The 27225-nt window shown below is 42.1% G+C and overlaps 1 protein-coding gene across 1 annotated transcript; it reads right to left on the minus strand.

Annotated features, from left to right (window-relative positions):
- Positions 1 to 1136: 1136 nt before the first annotated feature.
- Positions 1137 to 27225, minus strand: RAD21L1 (RAD21 cohesin complex component like 1; the record flags this gene model as incomplete). The annotated part of the gene is made up of 11 exons (XM_083357651.1): positions 1137 to 1325; positions 5242 to 5319; positions 8311 to 8403; positions 15454 to 15683; positions 18049 to 18171; positions 19966 to 20064; positions 20499 to 20663; positions 20844 to 20947; positions 24957 to 25056; positions 26123 to 26252; positions 27082 to 27225. 11 exons carry the CDS (start codon positions 27223 to 27225, stop codon positions 1137 to 1139), a joined length of 1455 nt encoding a protein of 484 aa, XP_083213777.1.

Consider the following 27225-nt stretch of genomic DNA (forward strand, 5'->3'; position numbering starts at 1 on the left):
TTGGATGAGAAGTGAAAAGTCGTCAAGGAAAAAAACAACAACAAAGTCCAGTTCCCTTTTGGAAAAAAAAGCACCTTTGGGACAATCATCGCCGGGATGACAAGGAATCTTCACAGACACACACACACACACAAAGTGTTTCAGTTCAAGATCCTTTGGTGGAATTTGTAAATGTTCCTTTTGGGTATTTCGTTTCAGAGCTGATTTTCTTATGTGGAGTCGAGCGAAGGTAGATCTTGCAATCTTGGGTCATTCCAAATCAGATAGGAAAACAGGGCCAGTGTGATCTGCTTTTGAGACAGATCCTTTCGATATTTCCAATGCGTCAGCTGTTCCAACAGTAGAACAGATTGTCTTAGGATGTTGCAACTTCCTCTGGAGTTTTCTAAGCAGAGAGGCTGGACAGAATTTGGCATGGATTCAGCCGTTGAAAGGTGTCCTGCAGTTTCTTATAATGACCACATTAACCCCTTTAAAAAAAAAAGACTGTGCTTCTCTGTGGTGTTTAAGAAATTTAATAAATTAAAAAAAAGGCCACATTACAGACCAAAGCTTTCAAGAACAAAATAACATAGTTAAAATCCATAGTTTAAACGAGCATGGATATAAATACCGTAATTAGACACAGCTTAAACACCTTCCCGCATTGTTTTATCATATTTTTCCTCCTTCCAATGCTTTCTCCTGGGTAATCTGGGCTTCAGTTATTTTATTTATTATTTCATTTTTCTTAAGACAAGAAGAAAAGAGATTCAGACAAAATAAAAGGAATCCCACTTGTATTACTTTTGGCTTCAAAAAGTGGCACTTTGGAGACAGTGTTCCTTGCTCCCTATCTACCACTTCCACTGAATGCCTGAAAGCAGGCAGTTTGGTAAATGAAGTGTGAAGAGCCAAAAACAAGCAAACTTAACGTGAAGAAACGAGTAGTCCATGTAACTTTTTAATATGGGTTAAAAAAACCACGCTTTTCTCAACTTTCAGCATGTGGCTTGAATGCTAGACATTACAGCTTAGTTGCTCGTAGTCGCCTCTACTTGACTCAGAGAAGGGATGCTCCATTTTGCTTAAAGGGAGCGTTCGGTTTCCAGTCTGAGCAAGCCGTCTTTCGAGGGGTGTGTGTGTGTGTGTCGTCTTCAGAGCGTACGAAACTTGGGTCCTGCCGTCACTATAATGTCAGCGTAAGGAGCCGACTGGGCCACCTCAATCGCTCGTTGTTTCTGCAAAACCAGCAAGCTGTAGAAGTTCTCGGCCACTTCTTTCTTGTTCTGGTTCTTGCAGAGGGAGAGAAAGCTGAACGACTTTGCTCCTTCCTCTTCGAAATGCTGCGAGGGAGAACAAAAGAAAGAGGTAACCTAAGACAGACGCGTTAGGAGCGGAGGCTAATTCTGTATCTGAAGCGGACAACAAGCCGCTTTATGAGAGAAGCGGTGTCCTTTTTTTGCAGCTCATGCAGATCAAGAACTGTTGATAGGAAAATGAATAGAGAGTCTAAGAGGGTAGAACGAATCTGCAGAATTGGGAACAAGGTCCTGTGTTGTCAAGCACGTAGCCACAAGGGACAATCCTCTCGCAGCTAAATCCGCTCGTATCCTCTTGTCCTTCCGGAAGAGCCTAAAGACCTGGCTCTGCCTATTGGTTTTGAGGCCAAGGGGGGGGGTGCGTTCCATTCTGGAGGGGGCTAGTAGATTAGATGATCCATCTTCATCCTGTTTATGCGTTGGTCCACTCCGCTATCCATTTGAATGTTCTAATTTGTAATGCTTCATGTTTTAATATTTTTGTCCTAATTGTATTAAGTATTGTATTAGGATGCTTCTTATAGACCAGGGCTTTTCAGCCAGTGGTACGGGTACCACCTGTGGTACATTGGCACCTGGCAGGTGGTACGCGACCATCCTAGAAAAGTGGTAGCGGGGGAGGGGAATGAGCTGAACCGGTGGCAGCACCGCACAAGCCTGAGCGAGAGACGGCTGGAGCTGCAGGGCTGTCACGGCTGAGCGGAAGCGCCAGGATCCAGCTGGAGCTCGGCGCTGATCCCGGTGCTTCTGCTGATCCCAGAAGAAGCGCCAATCAGCTGGAATGTTGCAGCATCTCCAGGGTCTTGAGATTTACATTCAGATGCTTGGCAACTGATTCATATTTATGATGGTCACAGTGTCCCAGGGTCATGTGAAGTGACCAAAACCTGCTGCAACCACCCAGCAGACGGGGAGGGGGGGATAAAAAACAAACAACCCCCACCGCCGCTGCCAATCCTCAACAGAAATGCTCACAATGAAAACCTCAGACAGGAGGAAGAGCGCCGCTGGGGCAGGCAGGTGTCTTGCTTGGCTGTGGCTTGGGGGGCACTTTTTTCAGTGCCACTGTAACTTCAAAAAGTCACTAAGCGAACTGTTGTAAGTCGAGGACTACCTGTACTTCATCACTTTTCCCCCTTTTGGGGGGGTCATCTAGGTTTTAACACCTTGCTAGGCGACTGGTGGTACTCGGATGTTGCCATATCCTAAAAGTGGTACAATGGGTGAAAAGGTTGAAAAGCCCTGTTATATACAGGTCGTGCTCAACTTATGACCACAACTGAGCCCAAAATTTCTGTTGCTAAGCAAGACGGATGTTAAGTGACTTTTGTCCCATCTTATGACTTTTCTTGCCACACTTGTTAAGTGAATCACTGCAGTAGTTAGGTTGGTAACATGGTTAGGTTGACTTTGCTCGTCACAAGGTTGCAAAACGTGACCCCAGGACACTGCAACTATATAGCAATCGCCCTTAGACTTATATACCGTTTCACAGTACTTTACGGGCCTCTCTAAATAGTTTAGCCCTTAGACTTATATACTGCTTCACAGTACTTTACGGGCCTCTCTAAATAGTTTAGCCCTTAGACTTATATACCGCTTCACAGTACTTTACAGGCCTCTCTAAATAGTTTAGCCCTTAGACTTATATACCGCTTCACAGTACTTTACGGGCCTCTCTAAATAGTTCGAGTCAGCATATTGCTCCCAACAATCTGGGCCTTCATTTTACTGACCTTGGAAGGATGACTGGGTGAGTCAAGCCTGAGCTGGTCAGGATCGAACTCTTGGCAGTGGGCAGAGTTAAGAGTTCTAACCCAGAGGTTACCAACCTTTTCTGGTTGGCGGACCGGAGGAAAAGGGAGGGGGAAGCATTATACGCACATGGGGCCATGAGCATGCGCTTGACGTGAACGAGGCTAGTGCTTGCGTGATACTCGCTAGCCCTGCCCTGTTCTTATGCAGTGCTCTTTCTGCGCCCCGAAGCACAGTCCGCCTGTTTTCGTGCACCGAGGTGGGGCGGCATCCCATTTTTGCACCCTGTGGCATTGCAGTGATGTTTTTGCGCCCTGAGGTGCGGCATTGCCCTGTTTTTGTGTCTCATGGCATGGTGGCAGCCCAGTTTTGCACCATGCGCTGTCCTGCTTTCATGCCTCGTGGTGCTAGCACAAGTGTGTGTGTGCGCGTGCACACTGGCCAGCCTGTCCCGTGGCCTGGTGGCCAGCAGCCTACAGCCCACTACTGGGCCACGGCCCACAGGTTGGGGACCCCTGTTCTAATCATTGTGCCACCACAGCTCTGTCATAACTATCATGAATACAAGCAGTTGCCAAGTGTCTAAATTCAGATCGCATGACCATGTAGATGCTGCAACGGTCATTAAGTGTGAAAAATGGTCACAACTCACTTTTTTGGTGCCGTTGTAACTTTGAACGGTCCCTAAATGAACTGTTGTTAAGAACTATCTGTACTTTCTGCTGTCTAATTGGCAGGAGTGGATCGCAAGTCAGATGAAACCTGCTTTGCGAGGAGGCAGAAGTGGAAAGAATTGGGGGTGACAAAATGGCTTTATCCTATCTGAAGCAAATAAGACCCACAGATTATGTAAATGTGTGTTTATTATAACGAACTCTAGGCAAAAAGCAATGTGCCACTAGGGATGTTAATGAAGTACTGAGCCTAATTCCACTTATCCCCAGCTCAAACCAACCACAACAGATGTGCTGTTTCACATCCTCCGCTAAGAAAAGTTAAGTTGTCCATACTTGTACCATCTTTTTCACTCTTATTCTGACACTGTCTAAATAAGATGATTGGCAGGGACTGGGAACAAATGCAAGAGAGTATGATAGGGGACATCAAAGCTCAGGCTGGTATACAGGTTGTCCTCAACTTGCAATCATTCCTTTAGGGACCAAAGTTACAACGGCACCAAGAAAAGTGTCGTATAACCATTTTCCACACTTATGACTCCTGCAGCATCCTTAGGGTCACTTGATCACAGTTCGGGCAACTGACTCCTATTTCTGACGGCTCCAGTGTCCCGAGTTCATGTGATCCCCTTCTGCGACCTTTTGACAAAGTCAATGGGGAAGCCAGATTCTCTTAACAACCGTATTACTACCTTAACAACTGCAGTGGATTCACTGAACAACGGTGGGCAACAAAGTTCCTAAAATGGGGGGGAAACTGACTTAACCACCGTTCCTGCTTAGCAACAGAAATTTTGGACTCCGTTGTTGAGGGCTAAATGTAGTTTTTCTACCAATCTGAGGATCATTTCAGCTGAATATTGAGGAAAGGATAGTGCAAGTCAGCTGGCATCAGCATAAACGGATCCTTTTGCAGTCTTGATTTTCCGTTCAGAAAAAGTAGGATAAGAGTAAGTCAGCAGCAGTTTAGGAATAAGAGCAGGCTAGAATTACGGCCTGGTAAAAACGATAAAGACCTTAACATGATGTTGGATTATATTTCTAAAACATGCTATCTGCCACTTCATGAGGAGCTTTGGTTTGAGCCTGGGGCACGGCAAAGAGGATAATTTTACAGAAATAGAATGACAAATATCCTCTTGATTATTTCAAGGAACAAATTCTGGATGTGCATCTGTTTTTGAAAAGTCTTTGCGGCTTAAAATGTGAAGATGAAGCAATGTGTTTTTATTAGATGGTTCTAGATTTAACCATATGCTTAGATATTGAATTTATTTTTTATTAATATGTTCATGGATTTTATATGGGTCTCTCTCTCACTGTTTCTGCCTTTCCCCCAATTCACATTTGTTTTAATCACTATAGTATATTTACAGTTTTTCCATTGTTTTACGTGTGTGTGTGTGTGTGTGTGTATTCATTCTATTTATGTTGTTTTCTATATTTTATTATTAACAATAATGATTAAAACTAGACAGAAAGGTTTATTATACTCTATTATATCTTACCCGGAAAGTATTTAATAGTTTTAGCGTTCTCTTACTTCTTCTTTGTTCTTCGTTATCCAAATTACTTGTCTGAGGTCCCTATACCACAGATTAAAACAATCACGTACTTGTAAAATTCATCTGAACGATAATAAAAGGAAGCATAAAAAAATAAAATAAAAGCATAGACAGATGTCATTACAAACCTTGTGACTGTCTTCTAGTCAGCATTCTCTCTAGGAAATTTCACTACGAACTTTTGTTCTACATAGCTGATTTGGAAAACAGGGCTACGTAATTAAATTCCCCATACTTTTAATAAAGTTGATTAACTGTATCAGTATAAATGTCCACACAACATAAAAGTATCAGAGACGTTATTCAATTTTTTGAAACTACATCTGGTTATCCTTAAAGGGCTTTTTTTTTTAAAAAAAAATGAAATAGCTTACAACACAATGAGCAAAGGATAATGCAAATCACATTCAAATCAAAAACACAAATTAAATTTTATTATTCTATTGATATTACCAGCTGAGCAAAAATAAAATAAAATAAAATAAAACCCAAAAAATCCTAACAAAGCATCCCTCTGTTGCCACTCTGCTCTTGCACCATTTGCAACCTGCATGGTGCCTCTCGGCCACCCTCCCTATGCATACTTCTCCCTGACCCACATGAATAGAATTGAACTGGAAGGGACCTTGGAGGTCTTCTAGTCCAGCCCCCTGCTCAAGCAGGAGAACCTACACCGTCTCAGACAAGTGGCTGTCCAGTCTCTTCTTGAAAACCTCCAGTGATGGAGCAGCACCCACGATTTCTGGTGGCAAGCTGTTCCACTGGCTAATTGTCCTCACTGTTAGGAAGTTTCTACTTAATTCCAGGTTGCTTCTCTCTTTGATCAGTTTCCATCGTTTCTCGTCCTTCCCTCTGGTGCTCTGGTGAACAACCTGACCCCCTCCTCTTCTTTGTGGCAGCCCCTCAGATACTGGAGCACTGCTATGATGTCTCCCCTATTTCTTTGTTTCTTCAGACTAGCCAAACCCAAGTCCCGTAGCCGTTCTTTGTATATTTTAGTCTCCAGGCCTTGGATCATCTTAGTTGCTCTTCTCTGCACTTTTTCCAGTCTCTCAACATCTTTTTTGTAGTATGGTGACCAAAATTGGCTGCAGTATCCCAGGTGTGGCCTCACTAGGTGTCTCTAAGGCACCAATGTGCACCCTCCTCAACCTGCACCCGTCACCTTACCCTGGTCTATGCAGTACCTTTCACACACACCCTGGCACTTTTGCACACATCTCCTTCACCGCTCTTGTGCACTCCCACACACCCTCCCCATCCTCCCCCCTTCCTCCCCCATCTAGCAGCAGTCACCTGCCTGTGGGGCCAGGGTCTTGTAATTTCCTGCCAGCTTCCCTGCTGACTTTGGTTGTGCGAAGCGATCGCTGCCTAATGACGTTGTTGTTAGTTGCGAAGTCATGTCCGACCCATCACGACCTCATGGACAACGTTCCTCCAGGCCTTCCTGTCCTCTACCATCTTCTGGAGCCCATTTAAGCTCACACCTCCTGCTTCAGTGACTCCATCCAGCCACCTCATTCTCTGTCGTCCCCTTCTTCTCTTGCCCTCAACCTTTCCCAGCATTAGGCTCTTCTCCAGTGAATCCTTCCTTCTCATTAGGTGGCCAAAGTATTTGAGTTTTAGCTTCAGGATCTGGCCTTCTAAAGAGCAGTCAGGGTGGATCTCCTCTAGGACTGACCGGTTTGATCGCCTTGCAGTCCAAGGGACTCGCAGGAGTCTTCTCCAGCACCACAGTTCAAAGGCCTCAATTCTTTGGCGCTCGGCCTTTCTTATGGTCCAACTTTCACTGCCATACATTGCAACTGGGAAGATCATAGCCTTGACTATATGCACTTTTGTTGACAGGGTGATGTCTCTGCTTTTTAGTGTGCTGTCTAGATTTGCCATGGCTTTCCTCCCCAGGAGCAAGCGTCTTTTTAAATTTCTTGGCTGCAGTCCCCATCTGCAGTGATCTTGGAGCCCAGGAAAATAAAATCTGTCACTACCTTCATTTCTTCCCCATCTATTTGCCAGGAATTGAGAGGGCCGGATGCCATGATCTTGGTTTTCTTAATGTTCAGTTTCAAGCCAACTTTTGCACTCTCCTTCTTCACCCGCAACAAGAGGCTCTAATGACAGTGGGATTCAGTTAATGATGGTCACTGGGATTGCAAGTACTGCCATTGCTAAAGTAAGTGATGGAAAGAGGGGACAGGGAGAGGTAGGTGGGCGGGGGAAAGACTTAGCCCAGTGATTGGAGATCTTCCCCGCTGCTGTCTCCTTTCGAGTTTCTGGGGAAGCCGGCAGGGAAAGTTGCAAATGGTGATCTTGTGATCCTAGGGGCGCTTGGCAATTTGGTTATGAAAATGGGTTGCCAAATGCACAGACCATGGTCATGTGACTGCGGGGATGCTGGGATAGCCAGAGATTCAAGGAGCGTTCTTAACCATTCATTTAGTGGTATCTTTTAACTTCCAATGGCCACTGAATGAACGGTTGTAAATCGAGGACTAGCTGGAAGTGAAATATTTTTCCCCCCCACTTTCGGATATGAGTAGTATAAGTAGGTTACCCTTCCCCCTGGGCCCATTGTCCAGATTCAGATTATCCCACAAGTGTTACACAGTCACTATTCTCCAGGGAAGGGTTAGATCAGACATATCAAACACAAGGCACGGGGGGGGGCAGATCCGGCCCGCGAAGTGGTTTCATGCGGCCCGCGAAGCCATCCTGGAAACAGTGAGGGAACGGCCCCCACTGCCTTGGCCCTGGCCCAGAGACCCTCCTCCTGCCAGAGACCCCCAGATCTGTCCCACTCCTGCCCAGGCCCCCATAGGCACCCTTGATGCCAACGATGTAGAGCTGGCCACGCCCACCCAGTAGGCCACATGCACTCTAGCCACGCCCATCCAGTAGGCCACGCCCACCCTGGCCATACCCACCCGGCCACTTGAGGGCAACCTCAACGCTGATGCGGCCCTCAATGAAATTGAGTTTGACACCCCTGGGTTAGATGATTGTAAACATTACATTTTCCAAGGAGGCTTGCTCCTTCTCGGATTCTTGTCCTACCGAAGATGGCAAAAGGTCATCGGACAAAGCGAATACTTCATTAACCGATTCCTGGAATTAAAAGAAGAGGGGGGGGGAAGTGGATCTGTGCCAGCTGTTCTGCTCCTGTGTTTATTATTCTGCAGAAAATGAATTGTTAAGATGGAGTCTGTATTTCTCTGCTGAACGTTATACTTCACAAAAAAAAAGATGAGAAAATAATGGAAGGGGCAAGTGGAAAACACGACATCCTACTGCAAACAACTCTGTGTTTTGGGCAGTTCTTAATTAGAAACACAAAACATTACAACTCCTTTTTTTCCTCCAAGACCCTTCACACCCCTAAAAATTCTCCTTCAGTATACCAAGTGTGGAACTGAAGTTATGAAATCCCCATTCAACTGGATAGCTTATCACCTCACTGGATAAGTTGAGATCAAATTTTATCTTTTACTCCAACCCCAGGACTAACATCGTGGGGGGAAAAAACAAAACAAAACACGGGGCTAGAAGAGCCATGTAATCATTCCTGCAGGCAAATCAGATATAAATCCTATTTATTTGGGGCATTTGTGAATGAAATTATATACTCCATAATATTTATGAACTGCCTCTTTACCAAATTTACATTTTAACTGCGGCTCATCGTTTGTTGTAAATGTTAAGGTTGCAAGTCATCGTGAATTATGCTTTGATATGGGAAAAGCTATAAATGGATACTTTAATAAGTAAATATAAATAAGTGATCATTTAAGTGACAGCACCCAGATGAGCTTCTGATCTCTAAAAGTTAAGCAGGGAAGGATTTGGCTAATGTTTGTAAAAAATACTAATCAAATAGGAACATCAGGACTTGGAAAGTTTGAAAGTCAAAAATATATCTGTCTTACTCCTGTTCAAGAGCGTGATGGAATTTTAGACATCTGGGATTTTGGAGGAGGAAGCTGTAATTTGTCAACTTTGTAAGAAGCCCAGTTTACCCATTTTGATGAAAATACACCTATTGCCTGAACATTAAAGCTTAATTTGTTCTGAAAGTACTTACCGTAGTTTTAAAAACTGTATTATCATCCCTTTTGTTTCTGCCGCTTCGTAACACAGATTCTGTTTGGGGATCATTTGTGTCCTGCGGTATATTTAAACTTTCTGCTATTGATACTTCTATATTGATAATAAAAGAAAGAAGTTAAATTCTTCCCCAATGTACTTACCAATTCATTGCCATTAGTGATAATCATTTGCATATAATCTCAGCTTATACTATTTAAGTTCTGAAATTTCCAATGTGTCCAAATTGCAGTTCACCATATTCTAGTCAAACATTTAAGATTTTTTTTTTCACGAAGCAATGAGGTACCACTTATGAAGTCTTAATTCCCATCCATCATCTTAGGGATCACCTGCTGCCGGCGTCAACTTCCCTCCGCCCTGTGCGTTCCCACAGAGAGGGCCTCCTCAGGGTGCCACCGGTCACAGAATGTCGTCTGGTGGCCCCCAGGGGGAGGGCCTTCTCTGTGGGCGCGCCGGATTTATGGAATCGTTTGCCAGTTGAGCTCCGGATGGTGCCCGACCTTCGCTCCTTCCGACGCTTTGTTCGAACAAGCTGGCCTGGCCTGATGGGGGATGGGTTTGGATTTTATTGTTGTTTTAAATGTATTTTAATCTATTGTTGTAACTTGGGCATCTCGTTTAATTCTTTTTTTTAAATTTTTGTATTCTTGTATTTTTATATGTTTGCCCTGTTCACTGCCCTGAGTCCTTCGGGAGAAGGGCGGTATACAAATAAAATTATTATTATTATTATTATTATTATTATTATTATTATTATTATTATTATTATTATTATTATTATTTACTAGATAGAGAAAAGGAGGTAAAACAAATGTACTAAAAATGTAAAGAAAAATGTGAATGATTTAAATTTTACAAGTAATGCAATGTTACCCATAGGCTAGCGACCCCCCCCCCCCTTAATCCTGGTACCACTTCAAGTTACTTTTTGTAAAAAAAAAAAATCTTCAGTCTTTTATTTCAAAATTATCCTCAGTTGTAGTTTTATCTTCTTTAGGTAAACATGCCCCCCCCCCCTAGCTACTTCGGGATATTTTATTCACATTGGCTTTGCAGATTTGATTATATGTCTGTATTCCTTTAGATGCTCTGAAAACTGATCTAAATTGAAGAAAAGGCTGATAGATCCTATTTTTTTAAAATATAAGCTTTATTTGGTGTTAAAAAGGGACATAATTTTTTGAATTAAAATAACGATGTAACCCTTGCTACAGGTAGTCCTTGATTTAAGACAGATCGCTTAGTGACTGTTTGAAGTTACGATCTACATGAAAAATAGAACATGACCCAACTCTGAAATTCTGATGTTTGGCTCCCCCTCCTCCAAGTCATGTGACCGCACTTTGGGAGCTTGGCAACACAGCCGCATTTATGACTGCTTGCAATATCTTGTGGTCACTTGACAGCATTTCATGAGTTTTGTGGAAAACTAGCGCTTACTTCCAGATTTTGGCATAACCGAGTCCATACCAAACAATGGGCTTGCACTTATGACTGCCATGCTTGCGTAACAACGGCAAAAATGCTCATGTAACCAGCCCATTTATCTAGCATTATAGCAACAGCACTTAGCAATAGCACAAGACTTATGTACTGATTCATAGTGCTTTACAGCCCACTCTAAGCAGTTTTACAGAGTCAGCCTCTTGCCCCCAATAATCTGGGTCCTCATTTTACCAACCTCAGAAGGACGGAAGGCTGAGTCAACCTTCAGTCAGCCAGGATTGAACTCCAGGCTGTGGGCAATTAGTCTGCAATACTGCAGGTAGATAGGTAGATAGATAGATAGATAGATAGACAGACAGACAGACAGACAGACAGACAGAGATGTAGATAAAAGGTAAAGGTTCCCCCGCACACGCGTGCTAGTCGTTTCCGACTCTAGGGGCCGGTGCTCATCTCCATTTCAAAGCCGAAGAGCCAGCGCTTGTCCGATAGGTAGATAGATGGATAGATAAAATAGGTAGAGGTAGATAGATAGACAGACACAGATAGCACTTAGCACTTAGAGTTATCTACCGCTTCACACTGCTTTACAACCCTCTCTAAGCGGTTTACAAAGTCGGCCTCTTTCCCCCAACAATCTGTATCCTCATTTTACCAACCTCGGAAGGACAGAAAGCTGAGTCCACCTTGAGCCTTGTCAGAACCGAACATAAATCGTAATTATGATTTATGACCATAATGGGCAGGCTTCATTACAGTCATAACTCGAGAACTACCATGGGTATATTTGAGGACTTTCTGCTCTAGAGATTTACCTTTTGGCTTTGGGACATTGCAGTTCATAGATATGTGAGGAGAGCAGAGGTGAGAATGAAGATGGAAGCCTAATATTCTAGAGGCTGTATCTGGAGTGGGGAGATTTGAGTTCAAGTCTTGCTACAGTGATCGAGGTCACTGGATGATTTGGGGCAAGTCTTTCTCCCTCAGCCCAATCAATCACACAGTTTGTTGCGAGTATAAAATTCAAAGGAACACTGGTAAACTACCTTAAGACCACAAAGAAAAGGTAAGCAATTACAGGCAGTCCTCGAATTACAACCATTCATTTGTTTTCCACATGACTGTTGCAGCATCCCCCATGGCCACATAATCTGCGGCCGGCGTCAACTTCCCTCCGTCCAGTGCGCTCCCACAGAGAGGGCCTCCTCAGGGTGCCTCCGATCAAAGAATGCCGATTGGTGGCCCCCAGGGGGAGAGCGTTCTCTGTGGGGGCGCCAGACCTTTGGAACCGCTTACCGGTTGAGCTCCGGATGGCCCCTGACCTTCGCTCCTTCCGGCGCGATCTCAAAACCTTCTTTTTCGAACAAGCTGGCCTGGTCTGATGGGATGGGGTTGGGTTTTTATAAATAGTTTCTCATTTTAATATGTATTAATTATTATGGGCATAATGGTTTAATCGCTTTTAATTTTTGTATTCGGTTTTTTACTATGTATTGCCCTGTTCACCGCCCTGAGTCCTTCGGGAGAAGGGCGGTATACAAATTAAATTATTAAATTAAATTAAATAATCAAAATTCAAATGCTTGGCAACTGTCTCACATTTATGACAATTGCAGTGCCCTGGGGTCACCTTTTGAGACCTCCTGATAAGTACAATCAATGGGGAAGCCAGATTCACTTAACAACCATGTTACTAACTTAACAACTGCTTAGCAATGGAAATTTGGGGTTCAGTCGTGGTCATAAGTCGAGGACTACCTGGAATGATATTAAAGGGTTACAGGGGGAAAAAAAATCTAAAGTCCTGCCTTGGGCAGTTGGTTGTTTGCTTCTTTCTTCAGTCTCTTGTTGCCATTTTTTTCTTCCATTCTTGAGACATTTAGCAAACAGCTGCGGAAAAACCAGAAACTAACATGAGGTAATTTGATAAGTCTTAACATTGCTTGAGCTATTTGTTGCTACAGAAAGCTTTCTACGGCTACTCAGCAGCGTTTAATTCATAATTAAATATATTGCCTAGGTATACGGCTGCCAAGTTATTTCAAATGTGAGCCTTTCACGTGAACTGTAATGTATTTTTAGCATGGCCAAGAAGCGCTTTATTGCTCTACAAAGGGATCCCTCTATCAGCCGGATCAATTTAGAAACAGTTTGCTCCAGGAATCTATCAATTAGGTTGCTGCTAGCAAACAGAGGCTCCCAACCTTTTGGGCACCAGGGACCGGTTGCGCGGAGAGAGGTTTTTCCGCGGACCGGAGGGTGTGTGTTTTTTGTGCTGCCTGCATCTCGTGGATGGGGCTTTGCTTGTTCGTGCCGATCGGTTGCTGGTATGCCGTGGCCCGGTACCGGTTCATGGACCGAGATTGGGGACCCCTGTGCTAGACTATAACCATTGACTGTGCTGGAAAAAGCATGTGAAGTGCCCAGACTGTACTAAAACAGGAAGGAAAAAAAATATCCAATCACCTCCTGGCACGTGAACATGATATGATTTGGAAAAAGGACTATACAGGTTGCCTTTGACAGTTCATTCAGTGATCAGTTGAAGTTACATCGGCGTTGAAAAAATAATGACCATTTCCCAAACATATGGCCTTTGCGGCATCCCCATGGTCAGGTGATAAAAGTTCAGAACTTGGCAACTGACTCATATTTATGACGGTTACAGTGTCCCGGGGTCACATTTTGCAACCTTCTGACAAGCAAAGTCAATGGGGAGTTCAGATTCACTTAGCAGCGGTGTTACTAACTTAACAACGGTGGCAAGAAAGGTCGTAAAATGGGGTAAAAAAAATCACAAGAACTGCCTCACCTAGCAGCAGAAATTTTGGACTCAATTTTGGTTGTAAGTTGAGGACTACCTATATTTTAATTGCACAGAGTACCCTATACTGCCTTGAATCCCTGAAGGCAGGATATATATATATATATAACAGACATATTTGATATATATGAAGTTAAACCAGGAAGAAAGTCTGAAACATAGACCACCTACCTCAAGGGTCTTCAAACTTGGCCCTTCTATGACTTGTGGACTTCAACTCCCAGAATTCCTCAGCCAGGCATTTGGGAGTTGAAGTCCACAAGTCATAAAAGGGCCAAGTTTGAAGACCCCTGACCTACCTAAATTACGATGGAGGGGTCAGATGGTTGGATATTTCATGTTTACATTTACTGATGTATTCACATGCTCTCCCAGCAAAGAACAGTCACCAGTCCTGATCATTAAACACTAACTGTCACTGTTAGTATTCATCAATTACATCGTGGTCTCCCAACGTGGTAACTTTAAGACTTGCAGATTTCAACTGGTTGGGGAATTCTGGGACTTGAAGTCCACAAGTCTTAAAATTGCCATGTTTGGAGGCCTCTGAATTAGACATCCATTTCTTAGCAGAGGCCCAATATTTGGCAGTACTTCAAGGACATTAAAATGGCGGCGTATAAGATTAAAGGCTTGTGTCATTTTTCCACAGTATCTAATTAAATGCCCAGGAAATCCCGTAAGTAGCCCTTAAGAATTCACTTTTAATGTTGACGCCCTGTAACTGAAGAGTTTGATGTAGCAGTTAAGGGAGGGGTGTCAAACTGCCGGCCTGCGGGCCAGATGCATCATGCAAAACACATTGCCGGCAATTTGAAAAAAGTCACGATACGTCGCAACATGTCATGTGACGTCGCGATTTTGACAACCGTGACTTAAGGCATCAGGCTAAAAACTGGGTGACCGAGTTCTAGTCCTGCCTTAGACATAAAGCCAGCTGGGTGATCTTGGTCCAGTCCCTTTTTCTCCGCCCTAGGAATGAGGCAATGGCAAACTATTTTTAAAAAACTTTTCCAAAAAAAAACCCCCTGCAGGAACTAGTCCAAGCATCCACCAGGAGTCAAAAACTGTGTTGAAGGCACAAAAGAACTCCCCGCTCACTCAAAGTAGCAAACACAGCCACCATTATGAGAAACTCTTCACTTGGTCTTCACCTGCCCTTCACCCAACATTTAAATCTATGAAACCATCTAGGATGGGGAAGGCTCACACTGTTGTGATTCAGGGTCAGCCTGTGGGTTCGGCAGTTGGGTCGGACGATTCAGAGGAGGAGGAGGAGGAGGGGTTTGGAGAGCCTGCAGAGGACAGTTCTGAGGCTGCGCAGAGCCCTCAGCCAGGCCCCTCCCATCTGGTTACGACGCAGACCCAGCTGTGTGAGCCTGACAGCGTGGATGAAGATGACCCACAGCTGGCCCTGTTCAAGGACGCCAGATGCAGGAGGCAGTCAATCAGGAGTAAACAGAGGAAGGCAATGGGGCACCTCAGAAGGAGGCAGAGAGAAGCCACGCCCTGAACTGTATAAAAGGGGAATGTGTGGGAGGTGCTGGTTTGCTGAAGGCAACCGTTTGAATAGCTCCTGTTTCCTGGTTTGTGTTTTGGTTTTGCTCTGTTTTGTGTCAATAAATTTGGCAGGCTTAGTTCCAGCCTCTTGCCTTTTTGTAAAGGGGTTGTCCCTGCCTTTTATGCAGGGCCGGTAGTAGGCTGGTACAGAACACACACGTGCTTAGTTTGTGTTATATAGCAATATATGAAAATAGCATTATGAGGCCGTAAATTGTTACCCTCTGGAGATCTTCACTAAAGAAAGGTTGGGTGGGTCTGGTCAGGAGTTTGTCTACACTACCCAGCTCTTGCAAAATCATCAGCTTCCTTGTCGGAGGTGCAATATGCAAGGCCGTTAGCGTATCCTTGTAATTTGTAAGCTGCTTTTGCATGGTAGCTCTGCTGAGCTGCTTCACTGCGTCAACAAGTAACTTCCTTTTCCTTTTACTTCTTTGTTTCTTTAGGAGACCTAGATGCAAGACACATTCACAAGTGACATGTTACACACCAACCAGGGAGTGCTAAGCAGGTAATAATCACGTCAGTGGTGGGATTCAAATAGGTGAACCACCGGTTCTCTGTGTGGATGCCGCTTCCGGAAGTCTGTTCTGGGCCTGGGCAACAAAAAATTAGCTCCCGGTTCTGCTGAACTGGTGCGAACTGGCTGAATCCCACCACTGAATCACATCCTAATAATCCATAGTTATGTTTGCAGGGCTAATAAAATATCAGTATTGCAAAGAACCTTCCTCTTTGGTTTTTATATACATATACATACATACATATATTTTTTGTTCAGGACAAGGTTAAAATACAAAACTAAAAAAAAAACACTAAAAAACCACAAACAAACAACCCAAAAGACAAAGAACCCCCACCCCACACACAAAACAACAAAAAAAACATTACATTAGTTCCCATCCTTTGCAGAACAGGCCCTCCCAAAATTTTTAAATTACTAGCAAATCTAATAGCAAATTATTAACCGGTCTTTTATATGTCTTCTATTAGCGACGAAGTAGCGAACAGGAAGAATAGAGAATTCTCCATGTTAATGCAGCATTGATTATAATACGATAACTATAAATTGATCAGGTGAGAGTCTTGTGGTTATGTTATCCAAGTGGCTTTTAAGGTGGTGGATCCTGAGGAAGTGAACACAATCCCCTGCTACTTATAGATTAAAGCAGCCAGGAAGGGGATGAGGAACTGGATCCAAACTGTGCTCAAGCTAGACCAGGGGTGTCAAGCTGCGGGCCGGATGCCTCATAGCGAAACCGCACCCACACCATTGCCGGCAAAGGCAAAAAAGTTGCGACATGACACGTCACGTGACGTTGCGAGTTTGACACCCTTGACCTAGAGCAGGGGTCAGCAACCTGAAACAGTGAAAGAGCCACTCGGAACCGGTTCCCTCACAAAAGGAAAAACTGGGAGCCGCAAAAAATGTGTGCGCATGCGTGTACATGCGCACATGTGCAGAACAGGGTTTGACTGAAGAGTGGAGCCAAGGCGAGATAGGCACCTACCCTGCATATTTGAATTGATTGGTTGAACTTTTTTAGTCCCACTTTTTTTTTTGGACTGCACATGGCAGAGGACTGGGAGCCGCAGGAGACGGCTGAAAGAGCCGCATGCGGCTCCGGAGCCGTGGGTTGCAGACCTGTGACCTAGAGAAAAGGTGTTGACTTACCCCTCAGAATCCAACAAAACTGGATAACAGGTAGTCCTTGACGTATGACCACCACTGAGCCTGAAATTTGTTTCTAAGTGAGATAGTTAAGTGAGTTTTGCCCCATCTTGCCACAGCTGTTAAGTGAATCACTGCAGTTCAGATGGTACCATTTAAATCAGTGTAGAGGAGTATATACTTACAATGATTCGTTTAGTGACCATTCAAAGTGACAACGGCAGTGAAAAGAGCGATTTATGACCGTTTTTGACACGACTATTGCGGCATCCCCATGGTCATGTGATCAACATTCACATGCTTGGCAACTGGCTCATATTTATGATGGTTGCATGGGGCGATCCCCTTTTGCAACCTTCTGTCCAGCCAAGTCAATGGGGAAACCAGATTCACTGAACAGCCGCTTAACAAATGCAGTGATTCATGCAACATTCGTGGCAAGAAAGGTCATCAAATAAGGCAAAACTCACTTAACAATTGCCTTGCGTAGCAAGGAAAAGTTTGGGCTAAATTGTGGTCATAAGTTGAGGAGTACCTGTAGATGAATTCCTGTAGGAGGAATTCAACAGCCATTACATAAACACCAACTTAGCTCTTAAAGAGAAGAGGGAGTAAGAAACTCAAGATTGCTCTGCTTTATTTCTCTTTGGTATAAGGGGTTACTGTTAGGGTTGGCGAAGGAGGGAGAATCTCTGTTAGAACAGAACAGAATAGAATAACAGAGTTGGAAGGGACCTTGGAGGCCTTCTAGTCCAACCCCCTGCTCAGGCTGCAACCCCTATACCATTTCAGGTTTTCACGGTTCTGATATGCGTATTTCCAGTACGTCTCGTGTTCTTCAGCTGGCTTACTTTAAGAGCTGAAACCTGGAGAATTAGAATTTAGATTTATTATTGTAATTCATTATATTTTATTTTGATCTGTGTTTTGTATGTAAGTTCTGTAAGCTGCATAGAATTTGGTTTTAGGCAGCAGGCAAATGCTGTGAATAAATAAACGAATGAATGAATGTAATGTAAGCACAATCCTTTTTAGAAAATGAGGAAGACTAAGAGGTGACCTCTTCTACAGTGAAATGCTTTTCTGGATTTGTCATCACTTCTATATTGCATTTTTCTTCAAGACAGAAAGAAATAATTCTAACCTGAATCAACAATAGGATAAAGAACAAAGCCATCTTCCTCATTGCACAACAATGTTGTTTCATTAAGTTGGTGATTTCGTGTTTCATGTTTCGATGCAGCCTGGTCCAGATCAAAAGTAGGTCCTGCTGATTCAGACAAGCACAGAGTTAGGAGTATGATTCAGGTCACTGAGTCCAATTTCTGTTCAGCAAGAAAATTCAATGGAGCTCACTTTCAGGTTTAGCTTGTTCGGGACGTAATAACCTAAATGTCTTGCAGAGATATTTTCTTGATTTAAGACTAAAAGAATGGAATCAATTATACCTATCATTTTTTTTCTTGTCTCTCTCTTCTTCTTCTTCATCATCATCTATATCTATCACCTACTGATTTTTTTCTGTTTTGTCAATCATTTTGCCTATCTATATACCTGCCTATCTATCTATCTATGAATTCATATCTATCTATCTATCTATCTATCTATCTATCTATCTATCTATCTATCTATCTATCTATCTATCTATCACTATCTATCATCTAGCTATCAACATCAATCTATGAATTAATTTTTATCTATCATCTATCTATCTATCTATCTATCTATCTATCTATGCAAATTATTCAAATTGCTAATAAAGAATTTTGGGAGGCTGAGATGGCCATGTTCTCATCAGTCAGTCATACCCTTTATCTGAGATTCGAACCTGGGCTGATTGTATATTTAGGCAGTTGTTTTAACTTGCTGAGCCACAGGTTCTTTCTCTCTTTTTATTAGCTAGAAGGCAAGGCAAATATATGTTAAGTATTTGTCAAGGCTTTTTGATCTATCTATCTATCTATCTATCTATCTATCTATCTATCTATCTATCTATCTATCTATCATCTATCTATCTATCTATCTATCTATCTATCTATCTATCTATCTATGTATTATCAATGAATTCATTTCTATCTGTCTGTCTATTGTCTTTTTTTGTTCTGTCTGTCAATCATGTTTTCTGTCTGTCTATCTCATTTTCTCTTTCCCATCTCTATCATTTTTTTCCTCTCCTCTGTCTCTTATTTTCTCTCTCTTCTCTCACAAGAAATGATTCTGGGCCATGCACAATAATTTTCTTATGGCCGTGTGGCTAAGAGCGTGTCCTTTTTCACAGCAGTGGCCATGCTGTGGAGATCCCTGTGGAAATTTGTGTCGCTTCACATACCAATGTTGAGTCTTCAAACCTGAGTGACTTAAGTTGGCTTCAGTATTATTAAAATATTGCTGCCTTATGTTTTTCAGACATCCTGTTGCTCTGTGTTTTGATTCTGGATTTCATCTGTTTTATTGCAAATCAATTTTAAAGCCTTAGGATGGAAAAGAGGCTTACAGTAGAAGCAAATCTTTTGCTAATAAATTCGACAATTTTGTACTAGTTTTTTTCACTGAAGAAACTCAAAGGAACTTTTAAGAAAAAAAAAAACAACCTTGCATGCATCTGTTGAATTAGAGCCAATCAAGAAATATCACTGCATCTATTCAGGGCTGAATTAAAGTCTTTAACTTTATTTATGGTTTTATGATGGTCGTGCTTTACTTAATTATTGTCGATACGAATAGCTAATTTTCTTATTGCTAAGAAAAAAAATGTTATACAGAAATTGCCAGAGAAAGTTAGGCTTTTTTTTTGCTTTTCACTTATTCTAATCTTATTTACTATCAAGTTTATTTTTTCCTCATAGTAATTTATAAGTAAAAACAACAACTTACACATACAAACAAGCTGATTCTATGAGAGCTAATGCCATAATAAACACACTTAACATTAAAATACAATAAACCACAGCGCTGCATTTGCAGATACAAACTACTTTAGTTATCTGCCTAGAAGTTTAATTTCTAGAAGCATTATTCACACTAGTAAAACAGTTTAAAGTAAAGCAGCTACAAAACTTACCTTTTCTGTTATCAGCTGGATCTTTATTGGGTAAAGGAAGTTCCTCTTCCATGTCAAATATTGCAAGGAGGCCATTCTGGTCAGTTCCAAGAACATCATCTTCAGAAAATATTTATAGTACATAAAATAAAAACTATTTTTATGTACATAATTACGTATTTCATACAGGTAGTCCTAGACTTACAACCATCATGGGATTAACATTTAAGACTTTCCCAGCCGGCTTCTGACAAGCAAAGTCAATGGGGGAAGCCAGATTTGCTTAATGACCACATGATTCAGTTAACAACTGCAGTGATTTGCTTAACAGCCAGGGCAAAAGGACGTAAAATGGAGTTCGACTCACTTAGCAACTGCCTTGCTTAGCAACAGAAATGTTGGGTTCAATTGTGGTCGTAAGTCGAGGACTATGTAGAAAAATGCAAAAGCTTTACTAGAGCATAACAAACTTACTAAACTTTTGGGGTAGCTTATGCACATCTTAGAAAATCTATTGGTCAGCTATAGTTAGACTGGATTTTGTTCATACGTACCAATCATATCTCTTCCAGCTCCTTCATCTCCAAATCCATCATACTCTAGTGCAGTTTTGTCTCCAGTTAAATTCAAAGAACTGTGATCAGCCAGGTGACTATTGGAACTATTTATTAAACTGTCACTGAAAAAGCTACCGTGCCTTGGAATTTCAATTTCGTCATCTGTGAGAAATACGTATGAATGACTCAGCTATGTTTATATATCTCAGACATGCAATACGTTGCAGCGAGTTAAAATCAGTTGCTTATAAAAACTGAACCCAGAACGCAACTTTTGAAAATGAAATTACACACCCTTTGTATTTTGATTTATGAGGGAAGAAAAGTTGCAGCCTCACTCACCAAAATTGCCACCACTGAGAACATTCTGCCCATAAAATTCTCTCAATGTGATGTCCTCAGTTTTGCTCTGGTGCAGTGTAAAATGTTGGGCAACCTCAATGGCCCTATTAGAAAAGGGGAAAAAAATGAACCGAAAAAAGGATTTTAGGAAATGCTACATAACTGGACCATAACTTCCTAATTCAGGAAACGTATCCATACAATAATATATCCTAATTAAATTGCATTCCCACTGCCCTTCACTTATTACTCCATAATAGGATTAAGAAATGTTTAGTAGCACAGATTTAATAACAAGGGCTGCTTCAGTTACTACATTCATCTTTCTTTATCCCAAAAATATAGTTCGAGAATTAAAAGCTAGCAATATACAGGTAGTCCTCGACTTATGACCATAATTAATAATAATAATGATAAAGTTGGAAGGGATCTTGTAGGTTATCTAGTTCAACACCCTGCTCAGGCAGGAAACCCTGTACCATTTCAGACAAATGGCTCTTCTTAAAAACTTCCAGTGTTGGAGCATTCACCGCTTCTGGAGACAGGTTGTTCCACTGGTTAGTTGTTCTAACTGTCAGAAAATTTCTCCTTAGTTCTATGTTGCTTCTCTCCTTGATTAGTTTCCATCTGTTGCTTCTTGTCCTGCCTTCAGATGCTTTGGAGAACAGCTTGACTCCCTCTTCTTTGGGGCAGCCCCTGAGATACTGGAACACTGCTATCATGTCCCCCCTCATCCTTCTCTTCATTAAACTAGAGATACCCAATTCCAGCAACCGATCCTTGTTATGTTTTAGTCTCCAGTCCCCTGATCATCTTTGTTGCTTTTCTCTGCACTCTTTCTAGAGTCTCAACATCTTTTCTACATGGTGGTGACCAAAACTGGATGCCATATTCCAAGTGCGGCCTTACCAAGGCCTTGTAAAGTGGTATTAACACCTCACATGATCTTGATTCTGTCCGTCTGTTGATGCAGCTTAGCACTGTGCTGGCTTTTTTGGCATCTGCCAAAACTGGGCCCAACATATCTGTTGCTAAGTGAGACATTTGTTAAATGAGTTTTGCCCCATTTAACCATCTTTTCTGCCATAGTTGTTAAGAGAATCACTGTAGCTGTTAAGTTAGTAACACGGCTGTTAAGTAAATATGGCTTCCCCATTGATCTTGTTTGTCAGAAGGTTGCAAAAAATGATCAAACGGCTCTGGGGCAGGGCAACCTTCGTAAGTACATGCCACTTGCCAAGTGCCTGAATTTTGATCACTTAATCACGGGGATGCTTCAATAGCCATAAGTGTTAAAAACGGTCATAAGTCACTTTTTTTTCAGTGCTGTTGTAACTTCACACGATCACTAAATGAACGGTTGTAAGTCGAAGACTATCTGTCTATCGTTATTGTAAAAAACATTACTCTGGACTATGAAAAAGTTTAAGAAAACCCAATTAATCCCCATGAAGGAAATCTAGTGCTCTGTGCTGTTCTGACCTATAGTAAATCTAGCCTGAGTAAGGGGATTGAAAACAGAGAAGCGATCCCTTGCAATCAAGTCATAACTATGTAGAAAATAAGAGTTGTTTGATATTCAAGACGCTGAGAGGGAGGGAAATGAGAGCAGAATGGAAAATGGCATTGAGAAAAGCTGTATTAAAGTGACAGATGAACTACAACTAGACAGAACTGTGGATTTGCCAGGCAAGGAGAGACAGTATGAATGAACCTTTATTGTCAAAGTACAACCATGCGTACATTGAGATTGGCTGAGCCTCCCTTCGTGCCCCCACCCCCAACTTACAGTGACAACAAACCCTCCATCTTATTACATCGTGTGAGCTAATTGCACAATGCACCGGCCTCGCAAGTCAATTATGCACAAAGTTTATAAAAATTATTTCCCGTTCAAAAGCCTAACAGCCCACGGATAGAAGCTGTTCTTCTGCCTGTTGGTACGGCTGGCTACACTCCTGTATCTCCTACCCGACGGTAGGAGAGTAAAGAGATACCGTCCAGGGTGTGAGTCGTCCCTGAGGATTTTCCTTACTCTTCCAAGGCAGCGGGGCCTGGCGAGGTCATCCAGTGGTGTCAGGGAACAGCCCACAATGTCTTGTGCTGTGCTCACCACCCTCTGTAATGCTTTCCTATCCGCAGCTGTCAGACCAGCATACCAAACCACAATACCATACGAGAGGACGCTCTCTATAGTAGACCGGTAAAAGAGGGTCATTAGCCGTTGTTCTACCCTGTTCTTCCGCAAGACCCTGAGAAAGTCGAATCTCTGTTGGGCCTTTCTGGCCACCTGGGTTGTGTTGACTTTCCAGGTCAGATCTTCACAGAGGTAGAAATTTAAAGGAGGAAATTCTCTCCACACAGTCCTCCCCGATGTAAAGTGGGACAGTAGTTCAAATTCATCGTCATAAAAAAATAAATAAAAAAAATGTATAATGGGAAATGAACTATAGAGCAGTACAGGTTGCCCTTGACATACGATCACAATCAAGCCCCAAATGTTTGTTGCTGAGACAGTGAAGTGAATTTTGCCCTATTTGACACACTTTCTTGCCACAGTTGTTAAGTGAATCACTGCAGTAGTTAAGTAACAATGTTGTTAAGTGAATCTGGCTTCACAAGATGACCAAAAGGTGATCACATAGCTCCAGGATACTGCAACGGTCATAACTATGAGTCAGTTGCCAAATATCTGAATTTTGATCACATGGCAATGGGAATGCTGCCATGATCGTAAGTGTGAAAAACAAGTCATAAGTGACTTTTTTCAATGCTGTTGTAACTTTGAATGGACACGAAATGACTAACTGTATGTCAAGGACTACCTGTAGCAGAGAAAGAGGCCTGTGATTTTGCTCCTCCACATGTACAGGTAATCCTTGACTTATAACAGTTCATTCAGTGACCATTCAAAGTTACAATGGCAATGAAAAAAAGGGACTTATGACCATTTTTCCACACAACAGTTGTAGCATCCCCATGGTCACATGATCAAAATTCAGAAGCTTAGCAACGGGTTCATAATCATAATAGTAAAGTTGGAAGGGACCTTGGAGGTCTTCTAGTCCAACCCCCTGCTCAGGCAGGAAACCCTATACCATTTCAGACAAATGGCTGTCCAGTCTCTTCTTTAAAAACTTCCAGTTGGAGCATTCACCGCTTCTGGAGGCAGGTTGTTCCACTGATTAATTGTTCTAACTGTCAGGAAGTTTCTCCTTAATTCTAGGTTGCTTCTCTCCTTGACTAGTTTCCATCCGTTGCTTCTTGTCCTGCCTTCAGGCGCTTTGGAGAATAGCTTGACTCCCTCTTCTTTGGGGCAGCCCCCGAGATATCGGAACAGTGCTATCATGTCACCCCTCACTCTTCTCTTCGTTAAACTAGAGATACCTAATTCCTACAACCGTTCGTTATATGTTTTAGCCTCCAGTCCCCTGATCATCTTTGTTGCTCTTCTCTGCACTCTTTCTAGAGTCTCAACATCTTTTTTACATCGTGGTGACCAAAACTGGATGCCACATTCCAGGTGTGGCCTTACCAAGGCCTTGTAAAATGGTATTAACACCTCACATGATCTTGATTCTGTCCCTCTGTTAATGCAGCCTAGCACTGTGCTGGCTTTTTTGCACATGGCTGGCTCCTGTTTAAGTGATTGTCCACTAGGACTCCAAGATCCCTCTCACAGTTACTACTATCCAGCAAGGTACCCCTTATACTATACCTGTACATTTTAATGTCATATTTATGATGGATGCAGTGTCCTGGGATCATCTGATTAGCTTTTGTGATCTTCCGAAAAGCAAAGTCCATGGGGAAGCCAGGTTCACTTAACAACCATGTTATTAACTTAACTGCAGTGATTCACTTAACAACTGGGGCACGTAAAGTCGTAAAATGGGGCAAAACTCACTTAACAAATGTTTCACTTAGCAACATAAATTTTGCGCTCAATTGTGTTCATAACATGAGGACTACTTGCAATGTAGAAGCATGCATATTTTCTACTATAAAGTTTTGAGTAATTCACCGTCTATGAGAAAAGGGGTTTCAGAGGGAATTCACTCCCTTTTCACTTGTTCTGTACTTAGCAAGAAACAAACGTAGGAAAATATTTACTTCGTGTCTGGAAGTTGGGTGTCAAAATCATGAAACTCTTCAGGCAATGTGATGGCATCATAATTTGCCTCAGAATTTCCCTTAGGAAGGTCAACAAGCCCTGAAGAAAAATGCATAATGTAAGATTAACTCTGGGATGATGTAGCTTTATACATCCTGCAAGATAAAAATGGACAGGTATTTGAGGGCATCCAGGAAATGCACTCACATTTTTTAAACCTTCACCTAGTACAAGGTCCCTTCCAGCTCTATTCTATTCAAAAGAAGACATTAATTTAGATGGCAGAATAGTGTGCAGAGAAGAGCAACAAAGATGATCAGGGGCCTGGAGGCTAAAACATATAAGGAACGGTTGCTGGAATTGGGTATGTCTGGGTTAACAAGAGAAGGATGAGGGGGGACAGGATAGCAGCGTTCCGATATCTCAGGGGCTGCCCCAAAGAGAGGGGGGGTCAATCTATTCTCCAAAGCGCCCGAAGGCAGGACAAGAAGCAACGGATGGAAACTAATCAAGGAGAGAAGCAACATGGAACTTTCCTGACAGTTAGAACAATTAACCAGTGGAACTGCTGAGGTTGTGGGTGTTCCAACAGTGGAGGTTTTTAAAGAAGAGACTGAACAGCCATTTGTCTGAAATGGTATAGGTATAGGGTTTCCTGCCTGAGCAAGGGGTTCGACTAGAAGACCTTCAAAGTCCCTTCCAACTCTATTATTATTATTATTATTATTATTATTATTATTATTATTATTATTATTATTATTATTATTATTATCATCATCATCATCTCTATTACTTGATTTGTCAAATGAATAATGATACAATTACAAAAATATTCTGCTACTAGTGCAATTAAGGACATGACTATTCAGAAATAAGCCCTATTGTAATCTTTGGAATTTACTTCTACTCTGATTTTTAGAATTGCAATCTCTACATGATCCAACACTTGTCTGAAATGGTATAGGATCTCTTGCTTGAGCAGGGGGTTGGAGTAGAAGACCTCCAAGGTCCCTTTCAGCCTTATTCTGATCTTGAGGCTGCCTTCCAAGTATTATCTCACCAATCCTGAATCCCTGCAAACCACTTCGTTTTCAAAAATTAAAGCCCTTTCTTCAGGCTACAATTAATAAGCTGATTATTAATAATAAGTAGGGGAAAGTCATACCTGGTTGAAAAGTTGATTGCATTTTAAGTAGGGCTTCACTGCAATCTGTCAAAAGATACTTGGTTTTTCTGTGATAGATCTTCACCACTCCTAACAAAAGGTGTCCCGAGGTACGAAGAGCAATTTTAAACTGGGGGGGAAAAGTTGGTATTATCTAGCATTAGTGCGAAATAGAATTAAGAGTATTTCTCCTTGTTTTCGTTCTTCTTAAAACAAGCCTAAGAGAGTAGCTGATGTCTCCAAATAGGAAAACACGGCATCACTTTCAGGAAAAACAGGGTTAATCTTGTGCTTAGGCATGAAAACTAGCTGGGTGACTTTGGGCCAGTCACCAGAAGACAGTGAATTCTAGTCTTGCCTTAGGTATGAAAGCCAGGTGGGTTGACTTTAGTTTTAGGCCAATTAGTCTCTCTCAGCCCACTTCACAGGGTTGTTGTGGGGAAAACAGGAGGAGGAGGAAGCAGTATTAGGAATGTTTGCTGCCTCGAATTATTTGTAAAGTAATAAAGGCAGGATAAAAATTAAATAATTAAAAATGGCTCCATTTGCAGAGGTTGAAAGGGGTAATTTAGACCAATGAGTCCAAGCTCTTGTTTGGCACAAGAACCCAATTTAACACATCCCTAACAGTTGGCTGGCTGGTCTGTGTCTTGATACTGTATATATCCAGTGAAAATATGCTCAATATCACTTGGGACAATTGGTTCTATCACTGAATTGCTCCTATTGTTAGGAAGCGTTTTGAGCTAGAATCTGCCTTCCTGTAACTTAAAAACGTCATTCTGTATCTTACATACTGAGGTGATATGAGATCTTGACTTTCCTTGGTGTAACAATCCTTTTTAGTTTTTGTTTTGCAAGACTAAACATATCCTCAAGATCTTGGTGTAGAACTTAATTTACAACGCCACACCCAATGCTAAATAAAAATAAGGGGACATTATTTTTGAGTGTCATACCTTAGGAGAGAGTATCTTTTCAATGGTAGCTTCTAAATTGCATTCAAATATATGAGCCTTTGTGACTTTCTTATCCCAGTGAGCAGCCAACCATATCTTGGACAAAGGCCCACGCTTATTCATAAGCAGCTGCATGTAGAACAT

The sequence above is a fragment of the Vipera ursinii genome (genome assembly GCF_947247035.1).
Source record: "Vipera ursinii genome assembly, chromosome: 3".
Classification (NCBI taxonomy): Eukaryota; Metazoa; Chordata; class Lepidosauria; order Squamata; family Viperidae; genus Vipera; species Vipera ursinii.